A 15157-nucleotide genomic window follows, 5' to 3' on the forward strand; every position below is an offset into this window, starting at 1 on the left:
GCCCTGGCCCTGGTCGAGGCCAGGCGTGCTTCCCTAGGGCCAGGAACGGCCAACAGATTTTCACCCGCAGAGCGCAAGGCCCTGCAAGGGGCATAGGGCGATAGGCGGTCCCTCAGGTATGTGGGTCCCAACTCGCGTAAAGCCTTGAAGGTTAGAACCAGAACCTTGAACCGGATCCGGGCAGCAATTGGCAACCAGTGCAGCTGCCTCAGCACCGGCTGGATGTGGGCCCTCCAAGATGTGCCAGTGAGGACCCTAGCAGCTGCATTTTGCACTAGCTGAAGTTTCCGGATCAAGGACAAGGGAAGGCCCGCGTAGAGCGAGTTATAAAAATCTATTCTGGAGGTTAGTCAGTTCAACTCAATTCAGTTGGCCATGCCTGGTAAATTCATGGCTGAAACCTCATGAGGAACTGCTGGTCATCATCAGGGGGATCCTGAGGAGTCCTAGTGGGTCCCCTGGAGGGATGTGTGTTCAGCTCGGCAAAGCTTTAAAAAGCCCTGCTGGTTCAGGATTTTCCCCGGAGGTTTTAGCCGAGCCGAGCATGCCTAGTGTGATTCAGGACCCCAGTCTCCAAAGCTGAATCTATTTGACTTGAAATTAGTCTCTTTTTTTTGGCACACTCCCAGCTTCAACTGAAAACACAGGGGCAGAACTCGACATTCAGGGCACGTCAGGACCTTGGACAGCAAATGGACAGGGAGAGCCGGGTGCTTAGACTCGGCCTATCCTGCAAGACCTGTGGGCTTCAGAAGAGGTATGCTGCCTCGAGCCAATGGCTTTTCCAGTCCGTTTTGTGATTGTGCCCCTCGCCCTTTATCAGAATGCCCATGGCGCCCGCAGGCTGTCATCAGGACGTGGCATTTCTAGCAAAGTGGAGTGGGGAACATACAAGTACAACCAAGGTCTTGTTTTTGTAAAACGGAGACGGACCATAAACTCCGTTTTGCAAAAAGAGCTGCTTGGTGTAGAGCAGGGGTAGTCAAACTGCGGCCTTCCAGATGTCCATGGACTACAATTTCCAGGAGCCCCTGCCAGCGAATGCTGGCAGGGGCTCCTGGGAATTGTAGTCCATGGACATCTGGAGGGCCGCAGTTTGACTGCCCCTGGTCTAGTGGAGACCACAGAAACATTTGAAGACTGAATCGCATACATATTACCGTAGGATCAGCACTTGCTGGCAGGGGCTCCTGGGAATTGTAGTCCATGGACATCTGGAGGGCCGCAGTTTGACTACCCCTGGTGTAGAGCTTTGGTGTCCGAAGCAGGCGTTTCAGTGGACTGAGCGTCATCCCCAAATCAGGCACCTGTAGGACCCAGTGGTTTAAGTGAAAGAAGCCTAAACTTTTATTAACTAATAATAATAAATAAACTTAATTTTTATACCTTTCTACAAAGCTCAGGACAGGTAACGACATAATCAGATACTGTCACTACAGTCCTAACAACTTAAAAACGGTCATCCCAAATGCCTCCAAGCAGATTCATAACTCTCTGTTGACATCTCTGAGACCAAAAACTTTGACCTAATCATTTCCAGAGTGTTTAATTTATAACATCCGTCCCCTCCCTCTGGTTTTTCTTCAGGTTTCTTTTTGGACGCTGGCATTTATTCTGTCTCACCCCTCTGCTCATGAAAAAGTCATGCAGGAAGTAGAATCTGTTTTGGGGAAAGCAGGTAAATAGACGCCAGCGCCATGCTGTGGTATCAGCTTGATCCAGTTGACGTGCAAAATCATGTGGGATCACGGTTAGTTCTGCCTACGGTGAGGCGGTAAAGCTTGAATTCGGCTCACAGACCTTGGTTTTACCTCAACAGATGCTAGTTCTGTCCCCATTGCTGTGTCCTTCCCTCTCTTTGCGCTCCGCCCCCCCCCCCCACTCCAGGGAACACCTTACCACTGAGAATAACACAATAACAGTGGTGGTACCAGAAGTGGCGAAGGCCTGATTTTCTTTACAGTGTTTTATCATGTTTTTATTGCAGTGGCTTTAATGTGTGTGCTCCTGTTGTAAACCACCCTGCGTCTGCTTGAAGGGAGCAGCTAGAAATTAAATTATAAATGAATAAATCGGGCACCGTAGCAAGGGTTTGTGAATCTTGGCTTGGTCCTGACACTGGCTGGTCTTGCAGACTCCCTTCCTTTGTATAGGAGGACTTAAGCAGCAGGATGGGGCACGCCGAGGAGGAAAAGCCCAGGTGAGACCCAGAGATGGCAGGAGAGTGACTGGGCGACTGCAAAAGGGAATATACATGTTCCCCCTCTGTGCTGTTTGAGGCCAGAGCTGAGCCAGGTTGCTAAAAGTCACGCCCTGGAGGGCCCTGCCTCAACAAGCTCAGACCCATAACCTCCAAGAGCTGACAACTATTTATGGCAGGGGTGCCAAACTCTGGCTCTCCAGATGTCCATGGACTACAGTTCCCATGAGCCCCTGCCAGCACATGCTGTGGAGAGCCAAACTGTGGAGAGCCACAGTTTGGTCACCCCTGAGCTATGGTTATTATACCTATTTTATATTCAGCAGACTCTGACTAACCAGAATTAGTGGAGAGTTCGGATGATCACATATATACAGGGGTTCACGTGATATCTGAAGGACGTCATTTGCGTGAATACAGATTCTACTGGAGCTATTAGCATACTGAAGCATGGAAACTCAACTTGATTTCTGCTCATTCTTTTTTCATGCTGTCTTTAATACACGTAGATTCAAATGGGTTGGTCTGAAGTAGCACAATAAAATCCGAGTCCAGTAGCACCTTTAAGACCAACGAAGATTTATTCAAGGTGTGAGCTTTCGAGTGGCCTGACGAAGAGTGCTTGCACTCGAAAGCTCACGCCCTGAATAAATCTTTGTTGATCTTAAAGGTGCTACTGGACTCGGATTTTAATATACATAGTTGCTGAATATTAAAGGTAAAGGTATCCCCTGTGCAAGCACCGAGTCATGTCTGACCCTTGGGATGACGCCCTCCAGCGTTTTCATGGCAGACTCAATACGGGGTGGTTTGCCAGTGCCTTCCCCAGTCATTACTGTTTACCCCCCAGCAAGCTGGGTACTCATTTTACCGACCTCGGAAGGAGGGAAGGCTGAGTCAACCTTGAGCGGGCTGCTGGGATTGAACTCCCAGCCTCATGGGCAGAGCTTTCAGACTGCATGTCTGCTGCCTTACCACTCTGCGCCACAAGAGGCTCTTCTCAGGAAGGAAGAAAATCTGGATTCTCCATTAGGTTTAGAATTATGTGGTAGGAATTTGGCACCTTTGGGGGAGGGGTGTTTTGTGTGTCCGTGCTGTTTCAGATATATGCATAGTTATGGTATGTGTCATACGAATTGATACTTTTCTGTGTAGTTTTATGTTATCATACAACTGGCCAAGATTCTCTATACTCAGAAGTACAGGATGCAAATGGGATAGGAGAAGGGAGATGGGAGTGAAAACGGGTTAGTACTACACAAACAAGAACAGTCAGAAACCAAATAAGGGAAATTATAGTGGATTGCTTGCAATGGGTAAACAGGAGTAACAAAAGCTTATTGCCAATACCCCATCAAATATTCAAGAAGCAGACTCTTTGGTGAAGAAATCTCTTTATTAAAGGATAAAACCATTGTGCATGAAGTTCTTTGCTGAAACTGATGTTTGCACAAGCTTGCTTGCCTATATGCCTACTTGAAAACCCATCCCCAATACATCCTTTGGCATGCAAAATCCAGGAGCAAATTTTTCAGTGTTGCCACACTATAAGTCCTGTGAAAGTGATAAAAGACATACCAAAACTGTGGTTGGTTGCAAATGTCCGAAGTCAGGGAGGCTCTGAGTGGAAATTTATTGCACAATCCCTCTGGGTTAAGAAAACACCCAGCAGACATCAGAAATGAAAGGCGCAAAGTCAGGTCAAGCTAAGGCATAAAACATGTCAAACCAACATAACCAATACATATAGCCTATAGCAGGGGTAGTCAAACTGTGGCCCTCCAGATGTCCATGAACTACAATTCCCAGAAGCCCCTGCCAGCATTTGCTGGCAGGGGCTTCTGGGAATTGTAGTCCATGGACATCTGGAGGGCCGCAGTTTGACTACCCCTGGCCTATAGCATAACAATAAGGGATCAATACAGCCTTTCTCAACTTTTTTACTATTGAGAAACCCCTGAAACATCAGGCTTCAAGAAATCCCAGAAGTGGCCCAATCATGCAGAATATGGTTGGGAAGCAGAGCTGTCGACATAGCTGTGGACATGCCCCCCACTTGGGGGGTTGACATGACTGTCCATGGTCATATCACCCAATAAATGTCTAACACATTTAAAAATATATTAAAAATCAACTAACTCCCATGCATCTAGGAATCCCTCCCGGGGCTGTCAAGAAATTTTCACAAAATTCTGGTTATAACAAATATGAGTCACAATATCATGGCAAAAGCATGTGAACAGAACAGAACCGTGACCCTTATACGCATGACAGCATGTGGCTGGGCAGTATGGGACCCCCAAGTGTGTATAATAGTAAGAATCACATGGGAGACCAATGTTGGGAAAAGCGTATTAGATATCATCTCAAAAGACAAGATGCTATAGATTTGCTCAGAAGGAAAACTGAACTGCCTTTCTTCAGCTGCTACCCTTTTGGAGTGACTCAGACTATATGTTATGCATTTCCAGAAGCGTCACTCTCTGAAAATGAACAGGGGCCTGGCCACCTGACCAGACCCGTGGCCGGCTGTTATTTTACAAGCAAACAATCTCTGCATCTCAACATATTGCAGCTGGTCGCTTTCTAAGTCTCACCCAGTTTCTGAACAGGCTGTTGGCACATCGATGGCTAATCAGATGACAGGAGAAAACAAACACATCCAAAGTTTAATTAATGTTCCGCCATCAGTTTTGACGTTCCTGATTTCTCCCCAATGCTGAAATTATTAATGTAGCTGGGGGCCCTCCCCCGGGCGAGACAGAAGTACCGAGAAGGCCCTACCTGGCTGCTAAAAGTTGGCAGGCAAAAGATACGGCACGGCTTCCTAGAATTCCCAAACCTGAATAACTTTGTGCACAATTTCTGCAGGTAAAGAAAAAGCAGAGGTGTCTCATGAAGACCTCAAAAAGCTCTCGTTTACCAAGTGGTGTATTTTGGAAACTGTACGCTTAAGAGCACCTGGAATCATCACCAAGAAAGCAACCAGCCCAATAAAACTTCAGGTGAGATTTTCTTCATAAATACATTCATTCATTCATTCATCTATCATACTTGCCTGTCTGGTGATTCAGCAGAGTCAAGTGGCCTTCTTTTTGTCTAAAAACACTCAGTCCTACCTGAGCAAGTTTGTAAATAGTTCACTAACAACACATGAGGTAAACTGCCCTTAGATACGTGGGACCACAGAGATAGATTTAGTGAAACTGTTTTAGAAGCTTTAATATCAGGAGGCTTGACTCAGGTTTTATGTTTGGTTGCTGCAGAATAAGGTTCACATATAGCAGGGGTAGTCAAACTGCAGCCCTCCAGATGTCGATGGACTACAATTCCCATGAGCCCCTGCCAGCATTCGCTCATGGGAATTGTAGTCCATGGACATCTGGAGGGCCGCAGTTTGACTACCCCTGACATACAGCCGCTGCAGTGTCATTAGAGTGTCAGTCTAGTGCTTGGGAGGCCTCATTCCCGGTACTCACTCTTTCTCTCTTGGCGTAACCTGCTTCAAAGATGAAGACCACCAGCTTGATGTCGCGGTGAAGAGCAGTGGCCTGTAATCTGGAGAGCCAGGCTTGATGCTCTACTTCTCCACGTGGCAGCCAACTGGGTGACCTTGAGGCAGTCTCAATTCTATCAGAGCTCGCTCAGCCTCACAGGGTGCCTGTTGTGGGGGGAGGAAGGGAAGGCGATTATAAGCCGTTTTGAGAGTCTGTCAGGTAGTAAAAAGTGGGGTTAAAAAAAAACCAGCTCCTCCTCGTCTTTGTTGTCATCGTCTCTTCTCAAGGTAGATGTTGGGGAAATAAAAAAGAGGAGAGGAGATGTGTTAGGGTGGTTTGAATTCCCATGTTGGGGTGGAAGCGAGGTACAAATAAATATATTTACGACACTGAGATGTCGAGATTTTCTCAGTGGTCTATGGGGTCATCCTATGGACCCCGCAGACCACATTATACTCCTTAATCTCTTGCCTCTGCTTAAAACTGCACTGCTTTTACATTTCTTTTATCATGGGTTTCTGATAATAATAATTCAGAAAACGTTTGGCAGTGCAAATTTTCTTGTGAGATAAAGGAGAGCTGTTTTTTTATACCCCGCTATTGACGACCTGAAAGAGTCCTGAAGTGGCTTTCAAGCACCTTTCCTGTCCTCTCCCACAACAGACACCCTGTGGGGTAGGTGAGACTGAGCGAACTCTAAGAGAACTGTCACTAGCACAAGGTCACCCAGCTGGCTGCATGTGGAGGAGGAATGGGGAATCAAACCCAGTTCTCCAGATTACAGCCCACCCTTTTTAGCCACTAACCCAGTGTAGGAGGGCCTTTTCTATGGTGGCCCATAGTTGGAACAGCCTCTCTCTGGTGATTTGCTAGGCACCTGGTGAAATTAAATTAATCCGATTATAGATTGTTTTAAAATGAACATTTTAATGTGACAATTGTTATTTATTTTTCTTATATGTTGTTACCGGCCCTGAGCCTTCAGGGACAGGTGGGTTAAAATAATATTTTAGTATTTATTATTTTTATTATTTAAAAAAAAACCTTTTTTACTTTGATGCCTAGTTTTCTTAGTGTGCTGTCCTGCCAGGGCAGGAGAGTGGAGGTTATGTTTTAAAATGTATTTCAGATTTTATTCTGCATCATCATGACCCACCCTTGCATATTTGGGTGAAGGTGCAGGATCCTTGTCTAAATCTAAATCAGGGGTAGTCAAACTGTGGCCCTCCAGATGTCCATGTACTACAATTCCCATGAGCCCCTGCTGGCATTCCGGAGGGCTGCAGTTTTGACTACCCCTGACATAAAATAAATGTACTTGATTGAACTCAATGTGGGATTATGTTTCTGTGTGCCTAAGAGCCCTTTTTCCTCCTCCTCCTCCTCCTCCTAGAATTTTGTCATCCCTGCTGGCGACATGCTGATGCTGTCTCCTTACTGGAGTCACCGGAACCCGAAATATTTCCCTGAGCCAGACAGTTTTAAACCAGTAAGCGATTTCCTTGGAGCCATGTGCTTTGCTTTTTGCTTCTCCGATTGTGGTGCATCGTTCCCAGGAGGGGTTTAAGGCTCTGTAGTACCAGAGCCAGTTTAAGGATTCACAAGAGCCAGGCAGAGTACAATTGCGGGGCGGGGCAGGGCGGGGGGGGCAGCCAGATTGGGGGCCGAAGGGCTCCCCACAGTGGAAAGAGGTTCTGCTCTGAGTGTCCTTAAAGAGCGAAAAGGGGGGGAGGAGAAGGCTGTGGCCTTGATCCATGTGGGGAAGGCACCATATGTTGCCCCTGGCACGTGCTACATGTGGGTTGTCAAACTGCGGCCCTCCAGATGTCCATGGACTACAATTCCCAGAAGCCCCTGCCAGCGAATGCTCTGTTCTCAGGGAAGATACTAAAGTATCTACCTTCATTGCAGTTTCTCTTTCTCTTTAGTACTCTTCTTTTATGAGAAGGAGGAAGAAAAGAGGGCAGCTGTATATGCTGGCAGGGGGCTTCTGGGAATTGTAGTCCATGGACATCTGGAGGGCCGCAGTTTGACTACCCCTGCTATAGGGTTTTCAAGGCAAGAGATGTTCAGAGGTGGTTCACCTTTGCCTGGGCTTCCCAGGTGGCCTCCCATCCAAGAACTTACCAGGGTGGACCCTGCTTAGCTTCTAAGATCTGAGGAGCTTGGGCCTTCCAGGTCAAAGCAAAAGATGGAGGGAGGTGGCTTGCCATGGTTTGCCTCTGTGTAGTGACCTTGGAGTTCCTGGGTGGTCTCCCATCCAAATCATAGAATCATAGAGTTGGAAGGGAACTCCTGGGTCATCTAGTCCAACCCCCTGCACTTTGCAGGACACTCACAACCTTCTCGCTCATCCACTGTGAGTACTAACCGCGGTGGATCGTGATTCGCTTCCGAGATCTGGAGGGAGAAACCAGACTGCCTGGTGCCTCCGCAACATGAGTCCAATCTGGATTAGCTCCTCGTGGCAACTTTAAAATGGCTACAGAGTTGGACCCATGGTCTCAGCCTGACCTGCCTCACAGGGTGCCTGTTGTGGGGAGAGGAAGGGAAAGGTGGTTGTAAGCCGCTTTGAGACTCCTCAGGTAGCAATAAACGGGGAACAAAAAAACAGCTCTTCCTCTCTTCCAAATTGCCCTGACTGGGGAAGCTTCTTACACAAGGATTATTTGTAGAGGCCATTTTTAGTTTGAAAGAGGGGCATGCGCAGGGGAAAAGAAGCTTATTTATACAAAGCTGGTTTTGGAAACAAATGTGTTTTTTTTCCCACAGGATCGTTGGAAGGAGGCAAATTTAGAGAAGAATGCCTTCTTGGAAGGCTTTGTGGCTTTTGGAGGAGGGTCACACCAATGTCCAGGAAGGTCAGTGAAACAGCTGTAAAAAAATACAAGAGACCAAATCTGCTCAATGTCACTCCCCCCCCCCCATTTGTTTTGTTTTGTTTTTGTTAGCAGCGATAGATGGTTTGATTTTTTATGGCTGGCCTTATAACCTCCACTCAGCCGTTTGCAGGCCTGTCTTGAGATGAAACTTAAAAGGCAATGCTGGATGTCTTGCGGTCACATTCCCCATAATGTTCCCAACTCCACTGGCTGCAGTTTCTGTGTCAGCGATTGGAATATTAGTCAATATTCCGTGACATCTTGGCAAAACGCTGGAGAAAAGTTTGCCTGCATGTTGCGTATCTCTTGGAGATGTACCCATTTGTCCTCTTAGTGGGGTTATTATCTTGCCAAGGGGTAGTCAAACTGTGGCCCTCCAGATGTCCATGGACTACAATTCCCATGAGCCCCTGCCAGCGAACGCTGGCAGGGGCTCATGGGAATTGTAGTCCATGGACATCTGGAGGGGCGCAGTTTGACTACCCCTGATCTTGACATTGAAGTGTTGGAGAGGGATGGTCATTTGATTTCCTGTATTAATGTCTAGTTATTTATAGTGCCTTGAAACAATATAAGACAGGGGTAGTCAAACTGTGGCCCTCCAGATGTCCCTGGACTACAATTCCCAGGAGCCCCCTGCCAGCATTTGCTCCAGGGGGCTTCTGGGAATTGTAGTCCACGGACATCTGGAGAGCCGCAGTTTGACTACCCCTGACCTGGACAGTAGCTTGTACAGCATGATTCCAAAGAGCTAGAAGAGCACAGGAAGATGGGTTGTTTCTCTGCAAAGTTTTACAGGTTCCACATTCGTCACTTTTATATTGCAGATAACCATTTATGTTGGAACTTGAATCAAGTATGTGTAAAGGAGTTGTAAATGAACTTGATAGGTTGGATCTACCCACTGAAGTGTACCTTTGGAACCAGCCCCATGGTTTGGATCCATCTTTGTCTTACATGCTTCTTCTTCTTTTTTTAACACCCGAGAGAAATGACTGTTTCGTTTGTCTTTTAGGTGGTTTGCTATAGCAGAGATTCAAATGCTTGTTGCTTTGTTCCTTTACAAATACGAATGCAGCCTTATGGACCCAGTGCCAAAGGAGGTAACCTTTGCATGATAAGAACTGTTTTCGTGAAGTAACATTCAGTGTGTGTCACTCCAGTTTGGTGTAGTGGTTAGGAGTGTGGACTTCTAATCTGGAATGCCAGGTTCAATTCTGCACTCTCCCACATGCAGCCAGCTGGGTGACCCTGGCCTAGTCATAGTCCTGATAAAGCTGTTCTGACCGAGCAGTGATATCAGGGCTCTCTCAGCCTCACCCACCTCACAGGGTGTCTGTTGTGGGGAGAGGAAAGGGAAGGTGACTGTCAGCCACTTTGAGCCTCCTTCGGGTAGAGAAAAGCGGCATATAAATACCAACTCCTCCTCCTCCTCCTCCTTCTTCTTCTTCCTCCTCCTCCTCCTGTTTTGGAGGCTTGCTGTATTTCTGAACAGTTGTAAGCTGAGCATAGAAGGCCCCTTCTTTCTTGTTCTTTTCCATGAAATACCTGTTGAGACGGCCTTTCTCAACTTTTTTACTGTTGTGAAACCCCTGAAACATTCTCCAGGCTTTGAGAAACCTCAGAAGTAGCACGATCATGCCAAATATGGTTGGGAAACAGAGCTGTGGACATGCCCGCCTGGGACCCCTCCCCGCCCCCTCCAGGCCCATCATTGGCCATTTTGGGAAGGGGGGGACAGGTTAACATGAACATATATAGTCATATCGGCCAATACAGTTTTAACAATTTTAAAATATATATATATATAAAAATTAATCAACTCTGCTTCATTGTCTGTTTGTATTTTAGTGCTGTTTTTAAACTCTTTTAATAATGTGTGTTAGGGATGGGTAATTTTTAATGGTTTTAAAATGTGTTGTTTTGAATTGGTAGCCACCTTGATGGCCCTTGGAAAGGCAGACTTACAAATAAATAAATAATAAAATATTTAGGTAGGTAACCTAGACCTCAGCTTTTGTTCCTGGCCAATAACCAGTCTGTATGCCAGATGGAAGATGACTGGGGTAAGGTTGGGAGTTTTAACTGTAGAATGTTTTAAATTTTGACTATGAGTGTTTTAATTATATTGTAAACTGCCCCAAGCTCGCTTGCAGAGAGTCCATAACAACAATAATGCCAGTAATCTGACATATGTACTTATATGGTGCTTTTTATTGTTTTGTTTTGCAGAGTCCTCTCCACTTAATGGGGACTCAGCAGCCTGAAGGATCGTGTAGGATTCGGTATAAAAGGAGAGCATAGACATCAACAGCAATGGCAGCCAATCCAGTCCTTGTACCAGCTGTCCATCTCAAGGCCTTCCGGTGTTCTCAGGCCCCACACCTGGAGTCGAAAACCAAAGCTTTACGTGAACTCTGCAACATACGTATTTTCTTATCCCATCCCCATCATTTCAGGGTTTGGATTCCTTCCCCCAGAGAACAGCCACCTTCATTTTGTCCATCTGTTTTGTTATATGGGCCCAACTCTTTAGCTTTTGACTGAGCTGTCTGATGATCAGGCTCCCTCCCGCAGTGTCCAAGTTCATGAAGGCCCAGCAGCTTGGGTCTGAACTAGACAGAGGGAAGTGAGTTTGGAGCTACCTTTGCAATCACCTGGTCCGCTCCCTGCCCTGCAGTTGCTTGAACAGAGATGGAGTCTGGAAAAGGTACAAAATGTTGCCAAAATGGGAACTACAGTAGTTGGTGCCTTTTTTGGATACGAAGCTGCCTTAAACCGAATCAGACCCTCGGCCCCTGAAGGTCAGTATTGTCTCCTTAGATGGGCAGTGGCTGTCCATGTCTTGGGCCAAGGCCCTTCACATTACTTGTCACCTGTTCTTTTTTGACTGGAGAAGCCAGAGATGGAACCTGAGACCCTCTGAACACCAAGCAGAGGCCCCTCCCCACAGAGTGTGCAGCTGTGGACGTGCCCATTCTGCAAAGCTAAGTAATTATGACTGAAAACACGTAGAGTTCAATCCAACTACTATTCCACTGGTGGAGGAAGAGAGGACGTTTGCCTCTCCCATCGCACACCTTGATATTGTGCCCAGTACACCAGAGGCAGTCAACCTGTGGTCCTCCAGATGGACTACAATTCTCATGAGCCCCTGCCAGCAAACTCATGGGAATTGTAGTCCATGAACATCTGGAGGACCACAGGTTGACTACCCCTGCAGTGAACAGAACTGGTGGCTTCTGGGTGTTGTTTCAAGGGGCTCACCGGTCTGCAGTGCACGAGGGAAGATGGCTGGTTGAAACCCACTGTAAAGTGCTTTCACCCAAGTACTGCCCATCTTATCAGTGTCACCTAAGTATGGATTGGGCCATTTTGTATGGATTCTTGCGCTTTCTATGAAGCTTTATGTAAGTCAAGGCACAACTGCTTTATGGTGACTCCGTCAAGGGACTTTCTAAGCAAAGGCGGTTTGGCACTGTCTTTCTCTGCAGAGACTTCTAAGAATCAGGCTAGGGAAAATTCTAACGCAGGGGTTACCAAACTGTGGCTGTCCATATGTCCATGGACTACAGTTCCCATGAGCCCCTACCAGCAACCTTGTAGTCCAGGGGTAGTCAAACTGTGGCCCTCCAGATGTCCATGGACTACAATTCCCAGAAGCCCCCTGCCAGCGAATGCAGTTGTAGTCCATGGGCATCTGGACAGCCACAGTTTGGCCACCCCTGTGAAGAGGGGAATACAGCACTTTGATGTCAGACCTAACACCCCCCCCCCCAAAATTTAACAAAGATAACAATGAAAAATATATTACAACAGCTTTCAGTGACTCATATCTGTAGGAGTCACTGCTAGGTAATAAAATGCATTCTAAGCACTTGAACAAAAGAGGCCATCTCATTCTGTCCCTAAATAATGTTTGCTCTTCAAATGTGCAGCCTCCATTTGCCTCAGGGTTGTGCAGGGAAGGGAGGGAGGTTTAACCCTTTATGAGGAAAGGAGGTAAAACCCTTCATTGGGCGCTCAGTTTTGTGTTTGAAGGTGGGCACCCAGGGTCGAATCTGCACTTTGCTTTTAATCCTCTCCCAGCCCGGATAAACCCTTCCCCTCTGCACTGAATTTGATTCCCACTTTTGATTTTGGATGCTTTAAATTCTCCCTCTGCAACATCCATGATTGATCCGCGGTGACCCTACTTTTCCCCTGCGATATCCAGGAGCTATATTTGAAAAACCGGCTCTGAAAGCCCCCAGTGTAGATGTTCTGCATTTTGCGGATTAACTTCCTGCCCCGTGCCTCCAACGCTGACATAGCGAAGCACTCTGTTGCAGTTTGGCTGCCCCTGCTGTAGAGGCATTACACACTTTTGAGGCCCTCAAGGAATATTTCCAGACCAGGGACAGCCAACCTCCAGGTGGGGCCTGGAGATCTGGAATTGCTGCTCATCTCCAGACTATAAAGATCCAGACTATAAAGATCAGCCCCCCAGGAAAAAATGGCTGCTCTATAGTCTGCGGCCCTCCAGATGTCCATGGACTACAATTCCCAGGAGCCCCTGCCATCAAACGCTGGCAGGGGCTCATGGGAATTGTAGTCCATGGACATCTGGAGGGCCGCAGTTTGACTACCCCTGCTCTATAGCATTGTATCCCACTGAGGCGTCTTCCTTCTTCTTTGAGAGTCATCTTGGCGTAGTAGTTAAAAGCAGCAGCTTCTAATCTGGAGAGTCATGTTTGATTCCCCACTCCCCCTCCAAATGCAGCCAGCTGGGTGACCTTGGGCCAGTCACAGTCCTGTTAGATCTGTTTTCACACAGGAGCCCTGCCAGAGGGCATCTTGTGAGGAGAGGAAGGGAAGGCGATTGTAAGCCCCTTTGTAAGCGATTGTAAGCCCCTTTGAGATTCCTTCAGAAGCGGGGTATAAAAACCAATTCTGTTTTTATTTTTTAAGTCTGGATTATGGGCTATTAATCAAACCTTAATAAACTGACACTGTTGGTCTCAGAGGTGCTACCAGATCTAGTTGTTGGGGTAGCACTGATATCTAAGGATACTGTAAGGCTTATGTTAATTTTTGCTATGCTATGATTAATTGTCTGTTCTTAATCATATGTGCTATAACTGAACAGACCCATGCGATAACTTAGACCTATATAATAACACGCGATATATAACGTGTCATGATACTGTGTATTATTCCTTACATAATGTTGTTTTAAGGCAAAGAGTGAAAACAAACAGAATCTATGATTCTGTGAAACTGCTTTGTCGGGGACATGCAGTGGGAAGTGAATAGGGCAAGAAGGAAAACTTTCAAGAGACAGAAAGATTTAATTGAATTCCATTGACAAGAGGGGTGGGTCCTGTACTCCCAGGGAACTGTGCTTGACATTCTACAGACTAAGAGCTCTTTATTTCAATGCTTTGATGATGAATTTCCTAGGAAGGATTTGATGGATGTATAAATATCTTTTCTTTCCATGAGAGTCGTGGGAAGTTAATTATAGCACTGACCTCGTTACAAAGATTGTATTATTCGTTCTGTGAGCCAGATAAGCGAGAACTTGCACAAGGAGAGAAAGGCCTGGAAGTAAACCAGGGACAATTTGCCCCCTTCCCAGTTCTTCCGTGGCATTAGCATGTAAGCAGTATTCTTTCCAGAGAGAGCCTCAGTGTAGAAATGGATCCAGCACAACTCCCACAATGTCTCTTCCTGCACCAAATTGCTGGGCCATTTTTAAAAAAATAGTGAAATAAGAGGTCCTAAACAGCTGTTTGAGGTTTGGATCAGGAAGGAAGCCATGCTTAAAACGAAAGTGTATGTGTATTGCTGGAAGTGGCCAAATCCAAAACAACATGGCTTTTGGGGGAAAAATCAGGATCACACAGAGGTGGAAGAGACCACAAAGGGCCATCCAGTCCAGCCCCCCCCCCCAACACACACACTTCTCGGGGACTCAAAAATCACACATTCCTGACAGATGCTCATCCAGTCTCTTCCTAAAAACTTCCAGTGAGACACCTCCATCCTCCAAGGAAACATAGTCCATCTCTGAACATCCCTAAATGTCAGAAAACACTTTCTCATATTTAAGCAGAACTTCCTTTTCCATAATTTGAACTCACTGCTCCTAGTCCTTGCCTATAAACTGCAATAAGCAAGTTGGGTCCCTCTTCAACATGTTTACCTTTCACGTAAACACAGCTGTCCTATCACCCCTTGCCCTCCTCTTCTCCAGGCTACACATAGCCAACTCTCTCCATCTCTCCTCAGAAGAAGAAGAGTTGGTTCTTATATGTTGCTTTTCTCTACCCAAAGAAGGCTCAAACCAGCTTACAGTCACCTTCCTTTCCTCTCCCTACAACAGACACCCTTTGAGCGGAAGCTTCTAATCTGGAAAGCTGGGTTTGATTCCTCACTCCTCCACGTGCAGCCAGATGGGGGACCTTGGGCCAGTCACAGTCCTCTTAGAGCTGTTCTCACAGAGCAGTTCTGTTTGAGCTCTCAGCCCCTTCTACCTCACTTCCAGGGCGTCTGTCATGGGGAGAGGAAGGGTAAGGTATTTGTATGCTGCTTTG

General features: G+C 46.7%; 1 protein-coding gene across 1 annotated transcript in view; it reads left to right on the top strand.

Annotated features, from left to right (window-relative positions):
• The window catches only part of LOC143827556 (24-hydroxycholesterol 7-alpha-hydroxylase-like), a 30639-nt gene extending 16582 nt beyond the window's left edge, over positions 1 to 14057 (top strand). Inside the window, exons 7-12 of the mRNA XM_077317216.1 lie at positions 1588 to 1678; positions 5072 to 5205; positions 7091 to 7186; positions 8470 to 8558; positions 9595 to 9682; positions 10812 to 14057. Coding sequence (XP_077173331.1) covers positions 1588 to 1678; positions 5072 to 5205; positions 7091 to 7186; positions 8470 to 8558; positions 9595 to 9682; positions 10812 to 10883 — 570 coding nt within the window. The 3' untranslated portion in view covers positions 10884 to 14057. The remainder of the gene's footprint in view (positions 1 to 1587; positions 1679 to 5071; positions 5206 to 7090; positions 7187 to 8469; positions 8559 to 9594; positions 9683 to 10811) is intronic.
• The last annotated feature ends 1100 nt before the right edge of the window (positions 14058 to 15157 follow it).

Source organism: Paroedura picta, chromosome 1, assembly GCF_049243985.1.
Source record: "Paroedura picta isolate Pp20150507F chromosome 1, Ppicta_v3.0, whole genome shotgun sequence".
Taxonomy (NCBI): Eukaryota; Metazoa; Chordata; class Lepidosauria; order Squamata; family Gekkonidae; genus Paroedura; species Paroedura picta.